Source organism: Podarcis pityusensis (genome assembly GCF_964106645.2).
Source record: "Podarcis pityusensis genome assembly, chromosome: 7".
Lineage (NCBI taxonomy): Eukaryota > Metazoa > Chordata > Lepidosauria > Squamata > Lacertidae > Podarcis > Podarcis pityusensis.
In genome coordinates this window covers 65,773,133-65,793,122 of record NC_138031.1, presented here as the reverse complement: position 1 = coordinate 65,793,122, position 19,990 = coordinate 65,773,133, and the positions used below count along the sequence as shown (strand labels likewise).

At 39.1% G+C, this 19,990-nt stretch overlaps 1 protein-coding gene across 5 annotated transcripts in view; it reads left to right on the top strand.

The window, feature by feature from the left end:
• The window catches only part of PRP4K (pre-mRNA processing factor kinase PRP4K), a 28,332-nt gene extending 9,026 nt beyond the window's left edge, over nt 1–19,306 (top strand). The window contains exons 5-19 of one of the 5 annotated variants that reach the window (XM_081014685.1): nt 642–723; nt 1,841–2,051; nt 3,673–3,746; nt 4,383–4,473; nt 5,996–6,143; nt 7,185–7,322; nt 9,005–9,158; nt 10,696–10,810; nt 11,631–11,782; nt 12,555–12,641; nt 13,747–14,561; nt 15,094–15,139; nt 15,647–15,730; nt 16,509–16,554; nt 17,469–19,306. In XM_081014685.1, coding sequence (XP_080870811.1) covers nt 642–723; nt 1,841–2,051; nt 3,673–3,746; nt 4,383–4,473; nt 5,996–6,143; nt 7,185–7,322; nt 9,005–9,158; nt 10,696–10,810; nt 11,631–11,782; nt 12,555–12,641; nt 13,747–13,950 — 1,456 coding nt within the window. In that variant the 3' untranslated portion in view covers nt 13,951–14,561; nt 15,094–15,139; nt 15,647–15,730; nt 16,509–16,554; nt 17,469–19,306. Of the gene's footprint in view, nt 1–641; nt 724–1,840; nt 2,052–3,672; nt 3,747–4,382; nt 4,474–5,995; nt 6,144–7,184; nt 7,323–9,004; nt 9,159–10,695; nt 10,811–11,630; nt 11,783–12,554; nt 12,642–13,746; nt 15,731–16,508; nt 16,555–17,468 lie in introns of all 5 variants that reach the window. The other 4 variants (XM_081014683.1, XM_081014682.1, XM_081014684.1 and 1 more) reach the window with 4 other exon arrangements.
• Nucleotides 19,307–19,990: the final 684 nt, after the last annotated feature.

Below are 19,990 nucleotides of genomic sequence, written 5' to 3'. Positions count from 1 at the left end.
ATATAGTTTGTATTTGTTTTTGGCCAGACAATACTTGGGCACAGTGAAGTTAAAATGCACATGCTTAATCTCCACGAAAATGAAGACTTAAAAAGAAGTATATGTGAATATATACCTGTCATTATACTTACTTGCCATCCATAATTATAATAAAGGCAAATAGATTGGTTAATCTGTGGGTCATATATGAAAAGGGGCTGGTACAATGTTTATGCAATAATCTCAATAGTCAAAATTTCCCCAATATCTTAATATTTACATACATTTATTCTAGGACTGTTAATACCAATCAATGCAGTTAAAACCAAATGCAGTCAAGTACACTACAAGGAGAACATAAATACAACAAAGAGCAATGTTGGTCAAATTAAAAATACAACCATTAACCATAATAATTCCTCCATAGTGTATTAAATTAGTTTGAATGAATTACAACAGCTAATATCTAATACTTACAAAGCTTATAAATAATGGTCAATTATAATAAAACTTTGGGTTTTTCCCTGTCAGTCTGTAATGTGAAGTTATTTAAATTAACATTTTAGGATCCAAGTCTTTGAGTATTGTTTTCAGGGTATATGAGTATAAATTATTGCATCATTAAGTGGACTGAAGGATATGTCAATCATCATTTTTAATAGCCTTGAAGACTTTGACGTTGAAGAAGAAGATGAGGAAGCTTTGATAGAGCAGAGAAGGTTACAGAGGCAAGCAATTGTTCAGGTATGTGATAGGGCTGTACTACCACCCCTCCAAACCAGACTGTAATTTTGTGAAAGCTGATCGTCCATACTGTTTCCATAGAGTGTGGTCAGGCATTCAAGTAGCCATAGTTACAAGGACTATCCATTCAACTTTCTGTTATAATTAGCTGCCACAAATTCCCTCATGTCTAGGTACTGCAAAGGGAAAAGAGTGCATTGAACAAAGAGTGCACACAATAAATGCCAAGTCATCACATTCTGCAGCATGCTAAGTGGCATGCTCTAACTGGTGTATGTGGTAGCACCCTAGTAACCCTGGGCAAACACCCACAGACATATCTATTATGTTTCCTTTGGCTTAGAAATGAAGAGTTGGATCCAGTGTTGCCTTAATAAGTCTGTCTGCCCAAGAAAGCCTTTCCTGCTCTCTTCAAGGACCCTTAGGAAAAAATCTGAGATCAAATAATATAGAACTGTGGAGTTGGAAGGGACCACGGGGGTCATCTAGTCCAACCCCCTGCAATGCAGGAATCTTTTGCCAAACATGACTTGAACTCATGAGCCTGAGATTAAGAGTCTCATGCTCTACCAACTGCGCTATCCATAATGCAGTAGAGGTCTGCAGTAAAATGAAGTGTGTGGGAAATGCCTCTCTTTCAAGTGAACAACTGCTTCCACGGTGCTGGAATAAAGCAAAAAGATTTCTTTGGTTTAAAAAGGTAAAGGGACCCCTGACCATTAGGTCCAGTCGTGGCCGACTCTGGGGTTGCAGCGCTCATCTCGCTTTACTGGCCGAGGGAGCGGGCATTTGTTCGCAGACAGCATCCGGGTCATGTGGCCAGCATGACTAAGCCACTTCTGGCAAACCAGAGCAGCGCACGGAAACGCCGTTTACCTTCCCACCAGAGCAGTACCTATTTATCTACTTGCACTTTGATGTGCTTTTAAAGTGCTAGGTTGGCAGGAGCAGGGACCGAGCAACGGGAGCTCACCCCGTCGTGGGGATTCGAACCACCGACCTTCTGATCGGCAAGTCCTAGGCTCTGTGGTTTAACCCACAGCGCCACCTGCATTTATATCCCCACAAAATGTACATTTTTTCAGTGGCTTAAGTAATGGAAGCTTTCTTTTTACAGAAATACAAGTACCTAACTGAAGATAGCAACATGTCTATGCCATCTGAACCAAGCAGTCCTCAGAGCAGCACTCGCAGTCGCTCAAACTCACCTGATGACATTCTAGAGCGGGTAGCTGCTGATGTTAAAGAGTATGAACGGGAAAATGTGGACACTTTTGAAGCCTCAGTGAAGGCTAAGCACAACCTCATGGCTGTTGAGCAAAATAATGGTAAGAATCAAATTCCTGTAAAATGTGTTCTGAAAGAAGATCTGCAACAAGTAAAATCAAAAGTGAGATACATTTGATATGGCAGCCATGAGTAAGAGATTGTCTCCTTAATTTTAGAATATCATGAAATATTGTACAAGTTTGCTCACTTGTAGAAAGCTAAGTTAAATTATGCCTGGGGTCGCTTCCGGACTTGGTATGCTGAGTCACAGAAAACAAGGACATGCCTCTCACTTTATCAGGCTGACTGAACACACAGTCAAAATTCAGAAACGTTTTTGTGCAGTTCTCAGCGCAATGTAATATGGCTTTCTTACACATACCCAGATCCCAATAAAATGTAAGTGGTTGGACCCAGACTTAGACATGCTTAGAGTAAAAGGTAAAGGTACCCCTGACAGTTAGGTCCAGTCGCGGACGACTCTGGGGTTGCGGTGCTCATCTCGCTCTATAGGCCGAGGGAGCCGGCATTTGTCCACAGACATGGTCATGTGGCCAGCATGACTAAGCCGCTTCTGGCAAACCAGACCAGCGCACGGAAATGCCGTTTACCTTCCCGCCAAAGCAGTACCTATTTATCTACTTGCACTTTGACGTGCTTTCGAACTGCTAGGTGGGCAGGAGCAGGGACCAAACAACGGGAGCTCACCCCGTCGCAGGGATTCGAGCCACCGACCTTCTGATCAGCAAGCCCAAGAGGCTCGGTGGTTTAGACCACAGCACCACCCATCAAAATTGATAGGACATTAGTTAGAAGTTAGAAGATTGGACAATTGTGGGCAGGATTACTGTGACTAGATTACTGACTGGAATGGGGGAAAGAACCCTATCTTGTCAATATTGGTGGCTTGGCAACTAGGTACTTTAAGGGACCACCTCTTTCTGTGCGCGCACCCCCCCCCCCCCCGGTGTATTATGATCTGCTTTAGGTCCTTTTCTGGGTCCTGTTGCCATCAGAAATGAGGCAGGTGGTGATCAGAGACAGGACTTCCTTGTGGTGACACCCTAACTTTGGAAATCTGAAGGTTAATCTGCTGCTAAGTTTTATGTCTTTGTATTATCCAGGTGAAAACCTTATTCCAGATCTTTAGATACATAGAGTTTTACCCTGTTTTTTTCTTGCACTGTAAGTTGTGTAGTTGGGATTGTTTTAATTTAAGGCAGTTGATGATGAACCAAATGAGGTGAGTAGTATCCCTCTTCACGTGACAGAGGCAGGAGAGCAAAGAATTTTGGGAGGCAGACCTAGTTCCCTCAGTTTTAGACAGCTCCCTGTTTACACAGGGGTTACGTTCCGAGGCACCGCACACATTGGTGAAATTGTGTATAATTGAAACCTATTGAGAAAGCCTGCAAATACCCTGCCCCACCCCTGTTCTGCCATTTTAGTGATATTTCAGTGACATCTTTACAATGTTTCCAGGTCACTTCTGCACGTATACCCCGTCGCACACACATTAAACACACATAAACGAAGGGCTGCCTGTATTTTAATTGTGTTGCACGTTGCTCTTCGGTCCAGAAGATTCTGAGAGCAGGCTATTAATGGAATGATCTGTAGAAATGTTAAGGCTATCTTGTATTCTTTATCATTGCTTTCATGAATGTGAATTCTTTTAAGGTTCGTCTCAGAAGAAAATTACAGCTCCTGACATGTTCACAGAATCAGATGATATGTTTGCTGCATATTTTGATGTAGGTAATTTTTGTATAAATGCTTTTTGAAGTGCTGCTCTCTTTTGGTAAAGAACATATATAAAAATTTCTAAAAGACCACTGGATTAATTCCCAGGTTTTTTATCCAATGGTGTCTGTGAGCGAGCAGAATGGACTTCCATCTCCACAACAGAAGTTCATCTTCCTTTCCTCCCCACTGCAGCCCACTATGTACCTAGAGGTTAATACCCCCAAAGCAGGTTTAAGAGGAGGGGGAGGAAGGGAACTCTCACTGTGTGAATAAAGGTCTCCTCATTCAATGTTGGGTTTCGCCCTGAATCATTTAAACCATTAACTCTAGAAAGTGATTATTTGACCATTTTCATTGTTGTAGTTGCATTAGGGATAATACCAGAATTACTCAGCAGAATTCAAATAGCCCAAATAGTAAGCTAAACACTCATCAGCTTTAATGAGAGATGCCTAGCATTGATGTTTTGTATGTTCTTTGAAGTACAGAGTGTCTTTGCCCTTTGATATTGGGCCTTCTAAAGACTTTTTGTGAGCTGTCTAGGAAACTATGTAATTGGGCAACCAGTAAATAGATAAAACAGTTCGTGTAGTTTCATAGGCGAATATGAAGGAAAAAGCTAAATGAGATTTACTTTATTTCAGAGTGCACGCCTTAGGGCTGCTGGCATTGGAAAAGACTTCAAAGAAAACCCCAATCTCAGGGATAACTGGACAGATGCAGAGGGGTATTATCGTAAGTATGATTGGTACATCTCATATATATTATCAACTGAGCACAACTGCAGATTAAAGGAATCCTGTTTAAAGGCCAGCAGAATGACATTTTAATGTTGCAGGGCTATCTCCCACATTTAGAACATCAAAGAAAACGTGTGAGTGAATAAATATATAGTCCACAACTCTAGCTTACATTTTCCCAGTTTTTCTCTGGAAGCAACCATCAACATTCGCCATTCAATGGAAACCAGAATAATGGCTCGGAAAATAAGTTCCAGCTTTATTTGCCAAACTGGACTCAGAATGCAAACACTTCACTGAATCTCCTTCAGGAATATTGCATAAACAACTACAAAAAATCCACAGGAAAATGGGTTCTCTTTTAGTTTTCTCATGTGGGAAAACAAGTTAATATTGTTCAAAATCCCTGAAAAGAAATGTCTTGGTACTTGATTTGGGTGAGGCATAGAGAACTTGAGAAGTTGGAACTAATTGGCCAGAAAGCTGGCTTTACTCTGGTGCCAATAGGCACCCTAGCTTGGTTTTCACCAGTCACCCTGTTTGCATTGCTTGGGGATAAAGAGGACACATTTGTGTAAAAAGTGTGAACCTTCCAGCTCTTCCCTGCTGTGACAAGGAATTGCTGGCATTGGTTCACACAGAAGGTGGAGACCATTCATACTCTTACTTTTACATATTTAAAATGCTGTTTGGGTATTTTGCACAAATGTTCTTTCAAGAGCATAAGAAATGCCCTGCTGGATTGAACCGAAGACCCACAAACTTCAGCATCCTGTTCTCACATTGACTGGCCAGATGGCTAATGGGAAACCCACAAGCAGAATTTTAGTGCAACAGCATTATCCCCACTTGTGATTTCCTGCAGCTGGTATGCCCTTTGACAATTGAGTTCAAACAGGCATGTTGTAGTTTTCAAATTTGCCTGTACATAGTATCTTCCATTGTTCTCCTTTAAAGAGTTACCTTGCTAAATCCTCATGTTCTTTAAACTCTCATAGTACTTCGGGCATTCTGTGTTGACTGCTCATTGAAAATCTCAAAATGGGGTGCATGGTTCTTTGGATCATAAATTGTAATGTGGGTATTTTGGGAGGAAATAGTTTGTATCCTTCCTCTTTTCCCAAACATGGCATCATTCAACTGAGTGGGAAGAAGTCAGGGAGTAGTATTATGTATTCATAGAAAACCTATTTAGGTGTTATTCGGGTTCTAACTGACTTGAGATCAGGAGTGAGTCTGGGGCTCCACCATCCCTTCAGTGTAGAAGGTAAGAAGCAAGCTAGTTATCAACATGTTCTGTCTTATCCAGTTGGGAGGATTTCTCATTCAAACACAATATTTGCATTTCTATCCAGAACAAAGACAGAGGAGTTATGTTAAAGCAGGCAGTGACCCTTAATGGAAATTGCTATTATGGCTACACCCTATATGCATTTCTGTACAGGTAAATCCTCCTTGATTGATTGATAGATTGGCACTGAAAATGCATTTAACAGCATCTTTTTTCTTTTCCTTAGGCGTTAACATAGGTGAAGTTCTAGATAAACGCTACAATGTATATGGGTACACTGGCCAAGGAGTTTTCAGTAATGTGGTGAGGGCCAGAGATATGGCAAGAGCAAACCAAGAAGTGGCTGTCAAAATCATTAGGAACAATGAGCTTATGTAAGTAAAAAAATTTTACATCTAAAGATAAAATGAACTAAAACAGTAGTGGCCCTAAAAGTTTACACAATATTCAGGAAGACTGTTATGTAGCATGTTTTGTAAATATATAGAATCCTGTTATTTGTAAACTATTAACCTGTAGCTGCTGGTTTCAGTAGTTGAGTGACTAACTGTAAAGAGTTGGTGTTCATCTGCTGGAAGACGGTTTATTAATCTAGTGAAGCCTTCTGTCCGCAGAACAGAAATGGAGGTGATACTTGACAGTCTCCCTCCACTCCTTTCTCCAGCCCCCATGCCACCTCCTTTGTTCTTCAAAAACTACTCCAACCCTCTGGAGCAGATTTGAAGAGACATTTAAGCTGTTCCACTGAATTAACTGTTACATTCTAGGACTGTGTTCTTCAGCATTGGGTCCCCAGATGTTGGACTACAACTTCCATCATCCCTGGCCATTGCCTAAGGAGGCTGGGTGTTGTAGTCCAACAACATCTGGGGACCTAGATTGAAGAACAATATTCTAGGGCAGGCACAGGCAAACTCGGCCCTCCAGATGTTTTTGGCCTACAACTCCCATGATCCCTAGCTAACAGGACCAGTGGTCAGGAATGATGGGAATTGTAGTTCCAAAACATCTGAAGGGCTGAGTTTGCTTATGCCTGTTCTAGGGATTATAATAGCCCATATTACCTCCTCCTTCCCCATAACAGGAAGTTCCCATAACAGGATGTTCTCTATCTTCTTGCCTAATCTTTGCAAGCTTCAGTCTTGCATGCATTCAGTCACAGTTGCAAACCAGAAGTTTCTCATATCAGATAAGGTCCTTCTGCTCTTATCCTTATGGCTGCCTTGTCTGCCTAGTCTCCAGAGAGCATTATATTTCTTCTGGTAGTGGCAACCCTTAAGTTCAGATTACATTGATCCTTGTAGTTGTAATATTGTTGCTGTTGCTTCTTTATATATTTCTTTATATCATTTAAACCTCTGAATTTTAAATGGTGTTTTTGTGATGTATATTATAATAAATGGATTTATTTTCAGGCAAAAAACTGGTTTAAAAGAATTGGAATTCTTGAAAAAACTCAATGATGCAGATCCTGATGACAAGTTCCATTGCCTGCGATTGTTCCGGCATTTTTATCACAAGCAGCACCTTTGTTTAGTATTTGAACCACTCAGGTAAGGTTTAAAATAATGCTGTTTAGACTGTTCATCTTATTGTCCTGTTCATCTCCTTAAACTAAACCTTGTTTGAAAGTTTCAGAAGTAGTTCTTCCTCAGCATATATATAACAGGGTATTCTGGAATAGGATATTTGAAAAAGAAATAAGCAGAATGACCTGACACGTCAAGTTGCAATTTGTTCCATCAGAGACGGTTACTATTAAAGCAGAATAGTGTCAAGAGGAGAAGGTTCCAAAACTATAGAATTATCCTGGCATTAAAAATTGGAAAGCCACAGAACAATATTTATGTCGCCTCAGCTTCTTCTGGGGAGGAAAAAACCTAAACACATAGCAGAGTTCCCAAAAAATAGACCAGAGGCAATTGTACTTTATCCAGCAGAGCTTGACTTGCTACTGAAGGCAAATGAGCATAATGGTCACAAATCCAATTCATTCAGGATTGGCACAGTCCATAAAAATCCAGTTGCAGCGCTTACAAGAAAATTTACAAGTATTTATAATAAGACTAAACCTTAACACTATAGCATGCAGAAACAGAACAAAGAGACAGAAAGTGAGTAACCCAGGATCCTCCTGGCCTGACTATAATAGTCGGCATGACCTTGACAGAAAGAATAACAGAACCTGTTTAAATTTGCTATATTCAGCTTCCCAGAAGGTATAACCCAAACAACAGAAACCTTTCAAACAGAGAAGCTGCTTGAAACTTCTTGAGCTAAGAAGCAGAACAGGAAAGATCTCTACACATCAGATCAGTACTTTCTGTACTAAAAAATGCAAACTGACAATTTATTCATTAAAACATAAGCTAAAAAATTGTTTATACACACACGGATTAATTTTAATTCCATGTGTACATAGAATTAGGAGAGTTAAAAGTAGTGGCAGTGTTTTCTGATGGAAGACGTTAGCGATCTTTTAATTCCGGAGCCAAAACAGAAGCATTCTTTTCATGTAGGGTGGGTCATTTCTGTTCTGGTAATCAAGGTTCTGTCCTGTTACTTCGTGTGTGTTAGAAAATCAATCTCTGAAGGTGCTAAGAAATAGCTCTATTCAGTTATAAATACATGTAAGTTTTCTCAGTTATTTGCAACTAAATCATTGCATGCCTGGAACAACTTCCACGAGTGCAATGGAGCACACACACACACACACCCCACTTTCCCTTCCTCACAACCCCCAAATCTGCTCTGAAGAGTTGGGGATCCCTGCAGAGCAGATCTGGGGGTGTGCAAGGGGAGAGGAAGGAGAAGTCGGAAGTTCCACTGCACACGTTTGAGTTGTTCCATGTGCACAATGATTTATATAGACGCAACTCGCAATCTGCCGCCTGATGTTCAGCTAATAGATTTTCTAACAAACGCTGTCGCTAAGTACAGTACACCCTTTTCGGTGGTCCATTACAAGTAAGTTATGGGCTGAAATGGTGGGGTATAAAAAATCTTTCAAGATTTATATTGTTATCTGTGATACATTTATATGATACGGTGTTATAAAAATAGTTTTACAAATAATAAATAAAGTTAATGTTGTTTAAACAACGTTATTACAGATTGACTTCTATAAACTTCCTGTACATTGAATTACTATGTATTACTATTTTTAATGTGTTTGACATTATGTTTCTTCCACCTTCTACTATCCCCATCTGTTGTGTGTCTCTTTTCAATTTAGTATGAACTTACGAGAGGTGCTGAAGAAATATGGAAAAGATGTTGGCCTCCATATAAAGGCAGTACGGTCATATAGTCAGCAGCTGTTCCTAGCATTAAAACTTCTTAAAAGATGCAACATCTTGCATGCTGATATCAAACCAGACAATATTTTAGTAAGTAATATTTTGTTACAACCCTGCAGATAGTTTTGGGAAAAGAAAATACAATACCCTGTTTACATTGTGTCAATTTCTATGAGATTTAATTCATATTCTCTCTCTCTCTCTCTCATGGATTTTATGCTGAAAAATATCAGTGACTGGTTGATTTCTCCCCAACTGCCTGATCATGGCTACCTTCCCTGGTGTCCCACATGTCCTCCCCCAAGGGGAAGAAGCAATTTCTATGAATAAGATCCAACCCAACTTAGTATAGTAATATAACAAATAAGAGCAAATTTAATCAAGCTTGCATTCCAAATTAAAGATGTGCCATCGCTTAGGACTGGTCTTTATGGCGAACCATCCCTGTGGAGTGACCCACCCTAGGTCAACTGTAACATATAGAGCTCTCTCACCGTATGGATTGCTCCCATTACACAGAGAAATTCCTTGCTGGTGCCGCAACCACACTCTCAAACAGCCTTCACATTACTTGTAGAGTGGCTGGGGAAACCTGGCCAAATGGGCAGGGTATAAATAATAATGTTGTTGTTATTATTATTATTATTGTAGGAGCAGTCTACTTGTCATTTTAAGTTTCAGTAGTTTACTGGCAACATTTGAATTCTAATATTTGGTCAGTGCTAATTGTAATACGCTAGCTAGCATTTTAATGTATAATTTAGAATTATTCTCATAACCTGCTTATGCACCTACATGATAAATTAGCATTCCACAGAAAATGCATCACTGACATAACTGCCTTTGTATCAGTAGGCACACTTAACTCCAACCCCCTGACAGTTCCAGCGTATTTTTTTTTGCATAAGAAGGAACATTTTAGTTATGCATACAGTTACAAGGATGCATGGAATAAGGACAGTAACCCACTCTGTGCAAACATTGTACCGAACAGTTTTTGAAAACATTTGGGTATGGGCTGCTGGGAAGTTAGCTATATAGAATCTTTATTGGAATAGATTGCTGTTGACAACCACAAAACATAGATTGGATGCTGGGCAAAATAATTCAAGTGCAAACTCTGTGAGGTGAAGTACAAATTCATTTCAGATGTTTCTTCTTCATGACTATCAGGTGAATAAATTACAGTTTTTCTCAACAGATGTCAGTATTAACTGCAGAGTAAATTCCTTTTAAAATATGGCATCTCTAGAAGTTACACATTCTTTCAGACAGTTATGGGTTTTTTGACATATATAATTTTTAAAAGATGCCAAGAACAAAATAAAGCTTTTGGGTCAGACCGTGGGGCTATTTACTCACAGCATCCTATTGTTTACAGCGGCCCTATCAGATCCTTCCAGGAAGCCCATAGCAGAGCATGAAGTCACAGCACTTTCCATTGGTTCACAGCACACAGTGTTCAGATTCACCTTGCTTTTGAACTCTATCCTGCTTTTAAATAAAATCAGTATTAATATGTGCTAAATACATATGTTGAACTTCTTAAAGGTTGGTGGTTAGTTTGCACAATCAGTGTCATTTGCTACTTTCTCCATTAAGTACAATTCTTGTTGCTTTTTTTAAGGTGAATGAATCTAAAACTATTCTAAAACTCTGCGATTTTGGGTCGGCTTCACATGTTGCGGATAATGACATCACACCGTATCTTGTCAGCCGATTTTATCGCGCTCCTGAAATTAGTAAGTTCATCTACTCTTGAGATATTCTTGTTTACATTCGAATTCTGCAGTTAATGTTGATTTTAACTTGCATATTTATGAAGAAGGACCGCAAAAATTGAATTTTATACATGGCAAAATTTCTTGATGCAGCCTTAGATTTTAATAGTTATCAATCAACCAACTAGCATGGGTGTATGGCAGGCTACTGCGAGAAGGAGAACAAATTCCATCTACAAGTTTCCTTGGCTTTTGGTTTATCAAGTCTTCCCTTACTGGGTCCCCTCCTCCATCCTTCACCAATGTCTTTTGCCACTCCTCCTTTTTCAAGGTTCCCTAGTTGCTGCTTCTCCATTTTCCTTTCACTTGGTTGATACTATCTCCCCATCTCCTTGCCTAAGCCACACTCTTGCCTCTGACATTCTTTTCCCTCTGCATAACAGATGATCAGACTGGGCACGGAAGCTTCTGTAGTATATTGTACTGTATTATCTGCTGCTACACCATAAAATCTCTGTTCTACAAACTTTTTCACCCACCTTTTCACCCAATCTCTTTTCACCTCCCATCTGACACTCTTGATCTGAAAGAAATTAAGGCTGGTGTGGAGCATCACTGATGGATGAATTTTGAAGTTTAGAAAAGGATATGATGGCAATGATGTTTTAATAGTATACCCATTTTTACGAGCTGAGTGGCACGGGAGAAATATCATAGATACTGCAACTCATTTATTCTGTTCTTTTTGTGGCTGGCTGATCCTAGAAAAGTGAGTGACCTTTACTTGAGTGTGTCATTTTCTATGATTAATGGTTTTAATTTTACAACTGTTCTCCTTCAGTTATAGGCAAAATCTATGACTACGGTATAGATATGTGGTCTGTAGGCTGTACATTATATGAACTTTACACAGGAAAAATATTGTTTCCTGGGAAAACCAACAATCATATGTTGAAACTTGCTATGGACCTCAAAGGAAAGATGCCAAACAAGGTAAAGAAATAAATTGCTTGTAAAGATGAATAACATTCTAGAATTTTCCCTGATCTTGTAGGAATCTTGTAACATCCCAACTTGTTCACCCTGCCCCTAAACTATGGTTTACAGCCTGCGGATATTCTTTCTGAAAGGGGCCAATATGCTATTAAAACTTAATTCTAGTGGAACTTCCCACTAACTAGAGTCTGTGGGTGGAACTCACCATTGCCTGAGAGGACTCCTGCTTGCAGAACAGTTTTTCACCTTTCTTTCCTCCCCACTGCAGCTCCCTTTATGCCACCCTCTAGAGAAGACTTGGAGGATATGCAGAGGGCTGCAGGTGGGAAGAGAGGAAGATGTAGTCTTCTTGTGTGAGCACAAATGCATTCCACTCACACGCTGAGAGTATGGGATACAACAGTCTATCGTTGATGCAAATGAAAAAGACATCTCATTTTTTATTGTAGATTTTTCTCTCTCTCTGCAGTGATCTGAAGAAATAGAACGTAATGACCCTTGATGTTTTCTGGAAGTAACGTGAGGCTTTTGATGTAGGCTTGTCTTAGTTTTCTGGAGTTAAATGTGTAGAGGCCTATTTTAAGATGCTACCTTTTTATCAGTTGAAGATCTCATACGCCCTAAGCTTCTGAGATCTGTGTAAAATAAAGTGCACTTAATTTTCCAGTTTGCCTACATGGTTGAAATAAGCCTGTCTCCTTGAGATTATTGCTTTCATGTTTTATACTTGTGGACTTTTTAAGACTTTCAATTTGCTATCTATTTCCAGATGATCCGAAAAGGAGTCTTCAAAGATCAACACTTCGATCAAAATCTCAACTTTATGTACATAGAGGTAGATAAAGTAACAGAAAGGGTAAGTCTGAACTACACTAAGTAAAATGCGATGTTCTGTTAGGAAATTTCTCATGCCTTTTTTGTAGGTTTAAATTAGAATTTGTTGAATATGGTTGTTATATAAATTTTGCAACTTTTAGTATGAAGGGCTTGTTTTAAAACTCATTGACATACACCAAGCTTGGGAGAGATCAGTAACCATATACAGCATATTCTTCAAATTGGCAGCAAACTTATTAGCATAGAGAACCACATGAACAAATACATGAAGATTTTATACAATAGCAGCTGAACTGATTCAGCGGAATACCCAAACTATTCACTAGTTGCAGATTTACAGTGAAGGTTGAAATACTTTCATCCTTATTTAGTTTAGAGAAAGCAGTCCACGCAGTACAGAATACACAGAAAGCTCCTATCTGGAGGGTACATTCCCTTTATTTCCCCAAGGTGAACCCCAATTTTCTCTTCTAGTCTGAAAGATCTACCTTGTTAAGGTAAGATAGGGGACAAAAATTGTTGTGATTGCATTGATGTTAAATAGTGAACTGTTGAGTCTGTGCACTGAGTAGCTTTGCTTTCAGCCTCAGTTCTGCAGCGTTGATTTGGCACGAGAGGGGCTTAAGTTAGTGGTGGTTGAGGAAGGTGGGGAGTAGGGAAAGAGAAGCTCAAGGAAGTGCAGCAAATGATGGATGCTCACCCATTTACAGTGCTGTTCACAGGCATAGCTAAGAGATGTAGCTCTCCTCACCTTGGCTGTGATCACACGGAATAGTGATTGGGTGCTGTGAAGGACTTCAGAGAAAAGATTTTCACAGCGCAGTAATAATCAGCTTTTAGCTGGGTGGGAAGGCGGCTGAACTAGGGTGCAATCAAAGATGTTTAGTTAGAATCCGATTAAAGTTACTAGTTTTTTCTCCATTTCCACGAAAATGCTAGCACTTTTCACCTAGCATGATCCAGCCTTCTGCAGTCCGTAAAATAAGAAACTCCATTTAGCTGTTGAATGCAATATGCCCCATTTAAAATAACAAAGTACCACCATAAATTGGAATGTCCATATACTATTTTCTGGCTTTATTGTTGCCTCAGATATTAAGTGCTGGATGCCCTTATCTTTGTAGGAAAAAGTAACTGTCATGAGCACCATTAATCCAACAAAGGACCTGCTGGCAGATTTAATTGGGTGCCAACGCCTCCCTGAAGATCAGCGCAAAAAGGTTCACCAGCTGAAGGACTTGTTGGACCAGATCCTCATGTTAGACCCAGCTAAACGGATTAGTATCAACCAGGCGCTACAGCATGCCTTCATCCAGGAGAAAATTTAAATCCAGCGAAGATGTTCAAAGGGTTTGACTAGTTAATATACAAAGACTGATGCAATTTCACAGCAATTTATAAATGTACATATAGCATATAAATAATTACCCTGCAAAGTTGAGGAAGAATGATATATTTGAATTAACACCAAGGCGGATATTTCTTTTAGAAATGTTAGAGTAAATCTGTTTGTCTCTCACGTGAAGATTTTTTCACTGTAGAACTGTTTTATTGCCAAGACTGCACAGAAATACAACACTAGCGTATATGGCTGCAGTTCCCAAACATATATATATAATATATATATATATAAACACACACACACACATATGCTCCCTCTCTCTCACCCTAACTAAATGCAACAAAGCATCTCTTAAAATATCAGTAAGACTGGGTGGTTGATTTTGGTTTTTAGCAGATTTGGCTTCATTTTGGTCTCTGAAAAATGGCCAGCATAAATGCTGTTTATATTGCATTTTCCTAGGTGTGTGCGTGCAGGCCACAGCAGCATGCCCTTGGTGTAGTCAGTGCCGAAGGGGGTCTATTCCTTCTTGAGCCTGCCCGCAGGGATGGTCTCCTCTTTTAAAGCAGGTTGCGTACAACTTTCAGTACACTGAAGGTAAGCTAAACCATCAACATCACTGACGTTTAAGATGTTAATTGTACTGGAGCAACTGGCAAATGAGGGTCAATAGCTTTGTAGCAGAATTCCCTGCATGTTTTTATAAATGATCTTGTTTTTTTGTTTTCTGGCATTACAACTGTGGCATAATTCCAGCTTCTGTTTGATCATCACATTCAAAGAAAAGAAAAATTGGGGAGTGTGCACTTGATGGAGAGAGCGCCTTCAGTGTACTGTTTATTACTTTCACTTTTAAAAAATCAACTTGCTATATATATAGACTTTATACATTTTGTTAAATGCAGTTCACTATGGCATAGAGCCAATACTTAGAGAAGTTTTCATTTCCTAACGACAAATGTGGAGCTCCAATTCCAAAAGTCCTTATTTCATGGCCAGATAGAGAACACCATAATAAAGATTTTTTAGCTACTTGTATGTCATTTGAAAGTGTACTGCTTTATGCTAAAGGTGTTTTTCATTTGTTCATTGTTTTCATTATTTGTGATCATGTTGTCTTTCAATACAGGCATAAACCTTCCACTCTTGAACAAAGCAGCTGCTTTTTAAAAGCGGTAATTGCTTCTTTACCTTTTATTTCTTTTGTAAATGAAGCTTTCTTTAAGAAATGTGACTTTAAAGTGTTGTCTCTTGCATAAAACAGTTGACATTCACTTATTGTAAAGTGAAGATTGTTCTGCTGCATGTAAAGTGGACCATGCAGATTTCTGTATGTTTTCAGTATGCATCATTAGATAATAAAGTCTTTTGTGAACAAGGCATTGGTAGCCATTTTTAAAAGATTTTGTCTCCAGTGTTGCCGACTCAGGTAATCGCATCAGAAGAATCTTTCGTTTTTGATAGACCGTTAATTAAAGCAGTTAATAAAAGATGTGGCCCATTGAAAGAGAGATTAGATTCTTAATTATCCACATTTCAGTTTAGATACTACCCCCTGCACCCTACAGATACTATCTACTTTCATTGTAAATTTATTCCTGTAGGTTGTTGGATTCGAATCAGGTTTTAACTAATGTTTGTGCTGTTTTTCTTACTTTTCCTTTTTGATGGTGCTGAGAGAGACAAGGAAAGCAAGTCACAGGCCACTCAACGCCTACTCCAGGGGGTCTGGTTTGCTGAGACACCAACTTCACCTTCCTAACAAGGTTATTTCTGACAGCATGTGTAGATAAACATTTAGCAACAACTTAAACAATAGCTCCTTGTTCAACATGAAGGTACCAAACTCAGTGGATTAACGTTTACCAATCCGACTCTTGCATTAAAAAACCAATTCACGTATTATCTTATTTGTATGTATTTCATGTATGTTGCACAGGTGTACAAAAACACCCCAAATCATGAAATTCTGTAAATAGGATTTTTGAAAATCCATTTAGGCAGATAATTGCATCCAGTTGTGCGCATTTAGTACAATCAGTCACGCTGCTTGCCAAAGGGGTGATCTATCCCCCCTCCCCATGTTAAAATAGCACACTGCAAAGGAGGCAAGTGATGTTAACCTGCCTTTCTTGACCCTCTACCCTTTTCCTTCTCCAGTTAAAATTACTTTAAAAGTAGCAAATCTGTTTCTCTGTCAGATTACTTAAAATACTTCTTGTTTGTGCAGGAGACAGAATGCAGCTTTCACTCTCACTGAAATGAAGAAGTAGATTGCTTGATAGTTATTTGCACGGAGCAGTGTGGCGCACACTGCTTTGGCGACACCTCCAAGCTATCTTGCACGCCAGGTGGCATTCTGACCCAGATTGTCATAGAATTCTATTGCCTCCACCATTGTTCCTTGCCCCCCGTTTACAAGTAATGAAAAGAGTTGGTCATGTCAACTCCTGTAGCAGCTACCACCAACCTTATGGCAACAGGATTTGTAAACAGTTCCTAAGAAAAACAAAGTTGCTTGTTTACTTGTTCTTTGTGTTATAGGTGCCGCTCAAATGAAGATGATGGAAACCAGAAGACATGAACAAAGGTTTCTGTTCTATAAAAGATATGAAAAACATTCATTTAGTTATGTCTAGTTTTTTTTCTGTTCACAGCACTGAGATATATATAGACTTCATTTACACTTTTGCCATTCTGGCAGTTCTTAGCATAGTACCGTTGTGGTGTTTTTATGTAAAATGTGTCTGTTTCATCTTTTGGGTGATGTGATTTTGTTGTGATAAACTTGAGATAGGCATGGTTAAATATTTTATTATAATACTATAGGCAAGAGTCAAGCACATTTGATGGTAAATTTTAGTTATTACATTTTTATTCCACCCTTCCTGCCAAAGGAGCCCTAGTGATAAGCTCACGGACATACTATTTAAATTTTTGCAAGCAGGTATCAGCATACTGCAACTTTCATTTATCCCGGGGCATGCATTATATATGCTTTGGCTGCAAAATATCAATCTTACTTTGGATGTCTCAAAGTGTTAAGAAGAGGTCAGAATTTTTGCAGAGGATGGCTGTGTGGGTGTATACCTGAAGAGCCAGCAGAGATTCTGGAGGTGTAGGCCAGTTTTTTTATAACTCAGTTCACATTGTAGTGGGAGATCATAGGACTTAGCTTTGCTTCTCTCAGCAATCCAGTTTAGACTTTTAAGTGGAGTGGCTTTCTGACGGAAACTAGACTAAGCTTAAAAAACAGACTGAAAAATGAGGATATACTTAAGCCACAGGTCAGTCAATTAAGAATTAAATATACTGCTTTTTACAGTATATTTACTGTATCAATTGCATCAGTTTGGAAATGTATTTTAAGAATTTCTTCTAGTTCTATTTATCCTTGTGCTGCAGTGTAGGTTGCTATGACACACAAGGTTATTTTGAAATGACTTTGATATATCTGATACTGATTTCTGCCTTTGCTAATCATGTGTTTCCCTTCCTGTGTAGGGTAAGTGGCAGAAAATTTCTGAGAAACATTTGCATGGATTGAAGTTTGCTCAGGAGGCAGATCAGACTATGAAAATACAGAAGGCTGATATCTTTGTGAGATTGACAAACAGTAATGAACTTGTGCATCAAAAAGTGAAGCAGTGGTTTAAGATAACTATTTTTACCATTCATTTTTGATGTTTGATGAATAACGAGCTTATTAAAGTTTTTGTGGGTTTGCTTATGCCGAGTTCTATTGAATATTAAATAACAATGCAACAACGCATTCCTAAGATGTGCTTCTAACCATGTAGTCAGTATGATCTACCTATTGTATTAGTCTGGTGGTTCAAAGAATGAACACCAGATGATTGATTTGCCCAAAACCACACTACATTCACCATACAACTGGAGTGAGTTGTTAACACAAGCAAGGAGTAAGCTTTGTCACTAGCCACAACACTGAGTTAACAGAAAGGCTCTGCAAGTTTATCTAAGACAGGTGGGGAACCTGTGGTCTTCCAGATTTGGACTCTCAACTCCCATAAGCTCCAACCAGCATGTTGAGAGGTCAGGATGATGGGAGCTATAGTGCCAGCAACATCTGAAGGGCCACAGGTTCCCCAAGCCCAATCCAAGAAAACTCCATGATGCCTGGGCATTGTCAGATTTTTAGATGCATTCATTTTAGTTCAGATTGTGGATAAGCACAGCTTGATCTCTGTGATAATGTGTTTTATCACAAACTAACATTGATGAACATGGTTAACCTAGAAGTTATTCTTTCACTTCTGCTTTTCTTTACTGTAACTGTAAATTTTTTGCTGCCATTAAGTAATTCCTTCTAGTGAATGTGTTTGTCACATTAATTTGAAATTACTAATAAAATGAAAACTATATAAGCTACGGCTTTGAGGGTTGTTGTTTTCTTTACAATCAAGCAGTGTTAAAATTTACGGGCTTTTATCCAGTATTGTGTAAGTACACACAGATGGATATTTTCCTTCCCATTTCTCCCCTAACCCCCCCCCAAGGCTTTCCAGGAGGTCAGGGGTGGGGTGGGGGCTCAAAATCAGGAAGAGGACTCTTGTGCCAGTATGCTATTGTATTTCCTCCCCTCTTTCTATTGCACCTTCATTCAACAGTCCACAATGTTCAGTAGATGCCACCTGACATTATGGCAAGCTTTTTGGCAGGTACAGGAATATATATATATATAGGCGGGAGTGGGGTGGAAGAGAAATATCCATTGGGTGATCATGCCTCATGGTCGCACAACAGATACAACCCAGTCAGTTTACATGAAAGGAGAGCACACGTTACTGTTTAGAAGGGTTTAGAGAAAATGCTGTCTTGAGAACACAACAGTATTGCAAGTTTATCTAAATATACAAAAAAATGTAAACCTCTTCACAGACTGAATTAATAGAAAATGGTTCAGAATTCCCACATTTTCTCCCTAGACCTACTTGTGTATGTGCCAATTGATGATAACACTTAATGCATCTGCTAATGGTCTCTAGTCCTCAGAAGCCTGTATCACAATAAATCTCTTAAGTTTTTAAAGTGCTAAAAGTCTTGTATTTGAGTGAACATCACACTTCTAGTATTCTTCAATAGAAACATACTATAAGTAGAGGATGAAATAATAACTGCTTTAAAGTTTTTTTTCAAACTTGTGTAGTCAGGTTTATATTTAGAGCAACAGCAGCATATGATTGCTTTGTTTTCTGCTTGCTTGTGATTCACTCTCCTAAAACATGAATGAAACGAACATGCTTTGTATTCAGTATTTGTATTTCTCTTACATGTGATTATGTTTTGCTAAATAAATATCATCCACTACTTGAAGCATACTATGTTGTTCCTTGTCATTTTTAAGGGTTCCCTTTCTTTAATCTTACTCATCTGGTTTGAATTCATTTGCTAGGAAAAGAGTGGATTTGCATGTTCCATTTTAACATGCTTCCCCATGCCCAAATACAAAACCAGAGAATGTCTCGGTTTTAAATGCAACTGCAAGTAATCAGACTGAAAGTTAAATATTTCATTATTTTATACTTGATAAAAATGTGGTTGGATAACTTCAATTCAAATATAGCATCACTTTCTTTTACACCAGGAGTGGTGGAGCCTGTGGCTTTTTATATTTTGGACTTCAGCTGCCTGAAGTCCAAAATCGGCTCCTGCCAGCACACTCAATGGTCAGGAACAATGGGAAGTTGTAATCCAACAACAGTGGGAGAGCTACAGGTTTCCCTGGCTGTAGGTTGCAGTATGTATACTTGTACTAATGAAAGTATTAGCAACCTCTCAGGTCGCATGGGGGTAGTGGGTAGATGACAGGAGACTGGTTTCAGTCTAGCCTCTCTGAATCTGGCTTGCTTGGTCCAGGAAATTATTTTTGTACGAAAGAGCTTTCAATCACTATAAGCCCAAGCTGCAGCCTGAAGTGGTACAACTGAGGGACAAGTTTACATCTCGCTGGCCACTGAAGAAATGAACCTATACCTTTTTCATCATAGTGGGACATGGGAGCC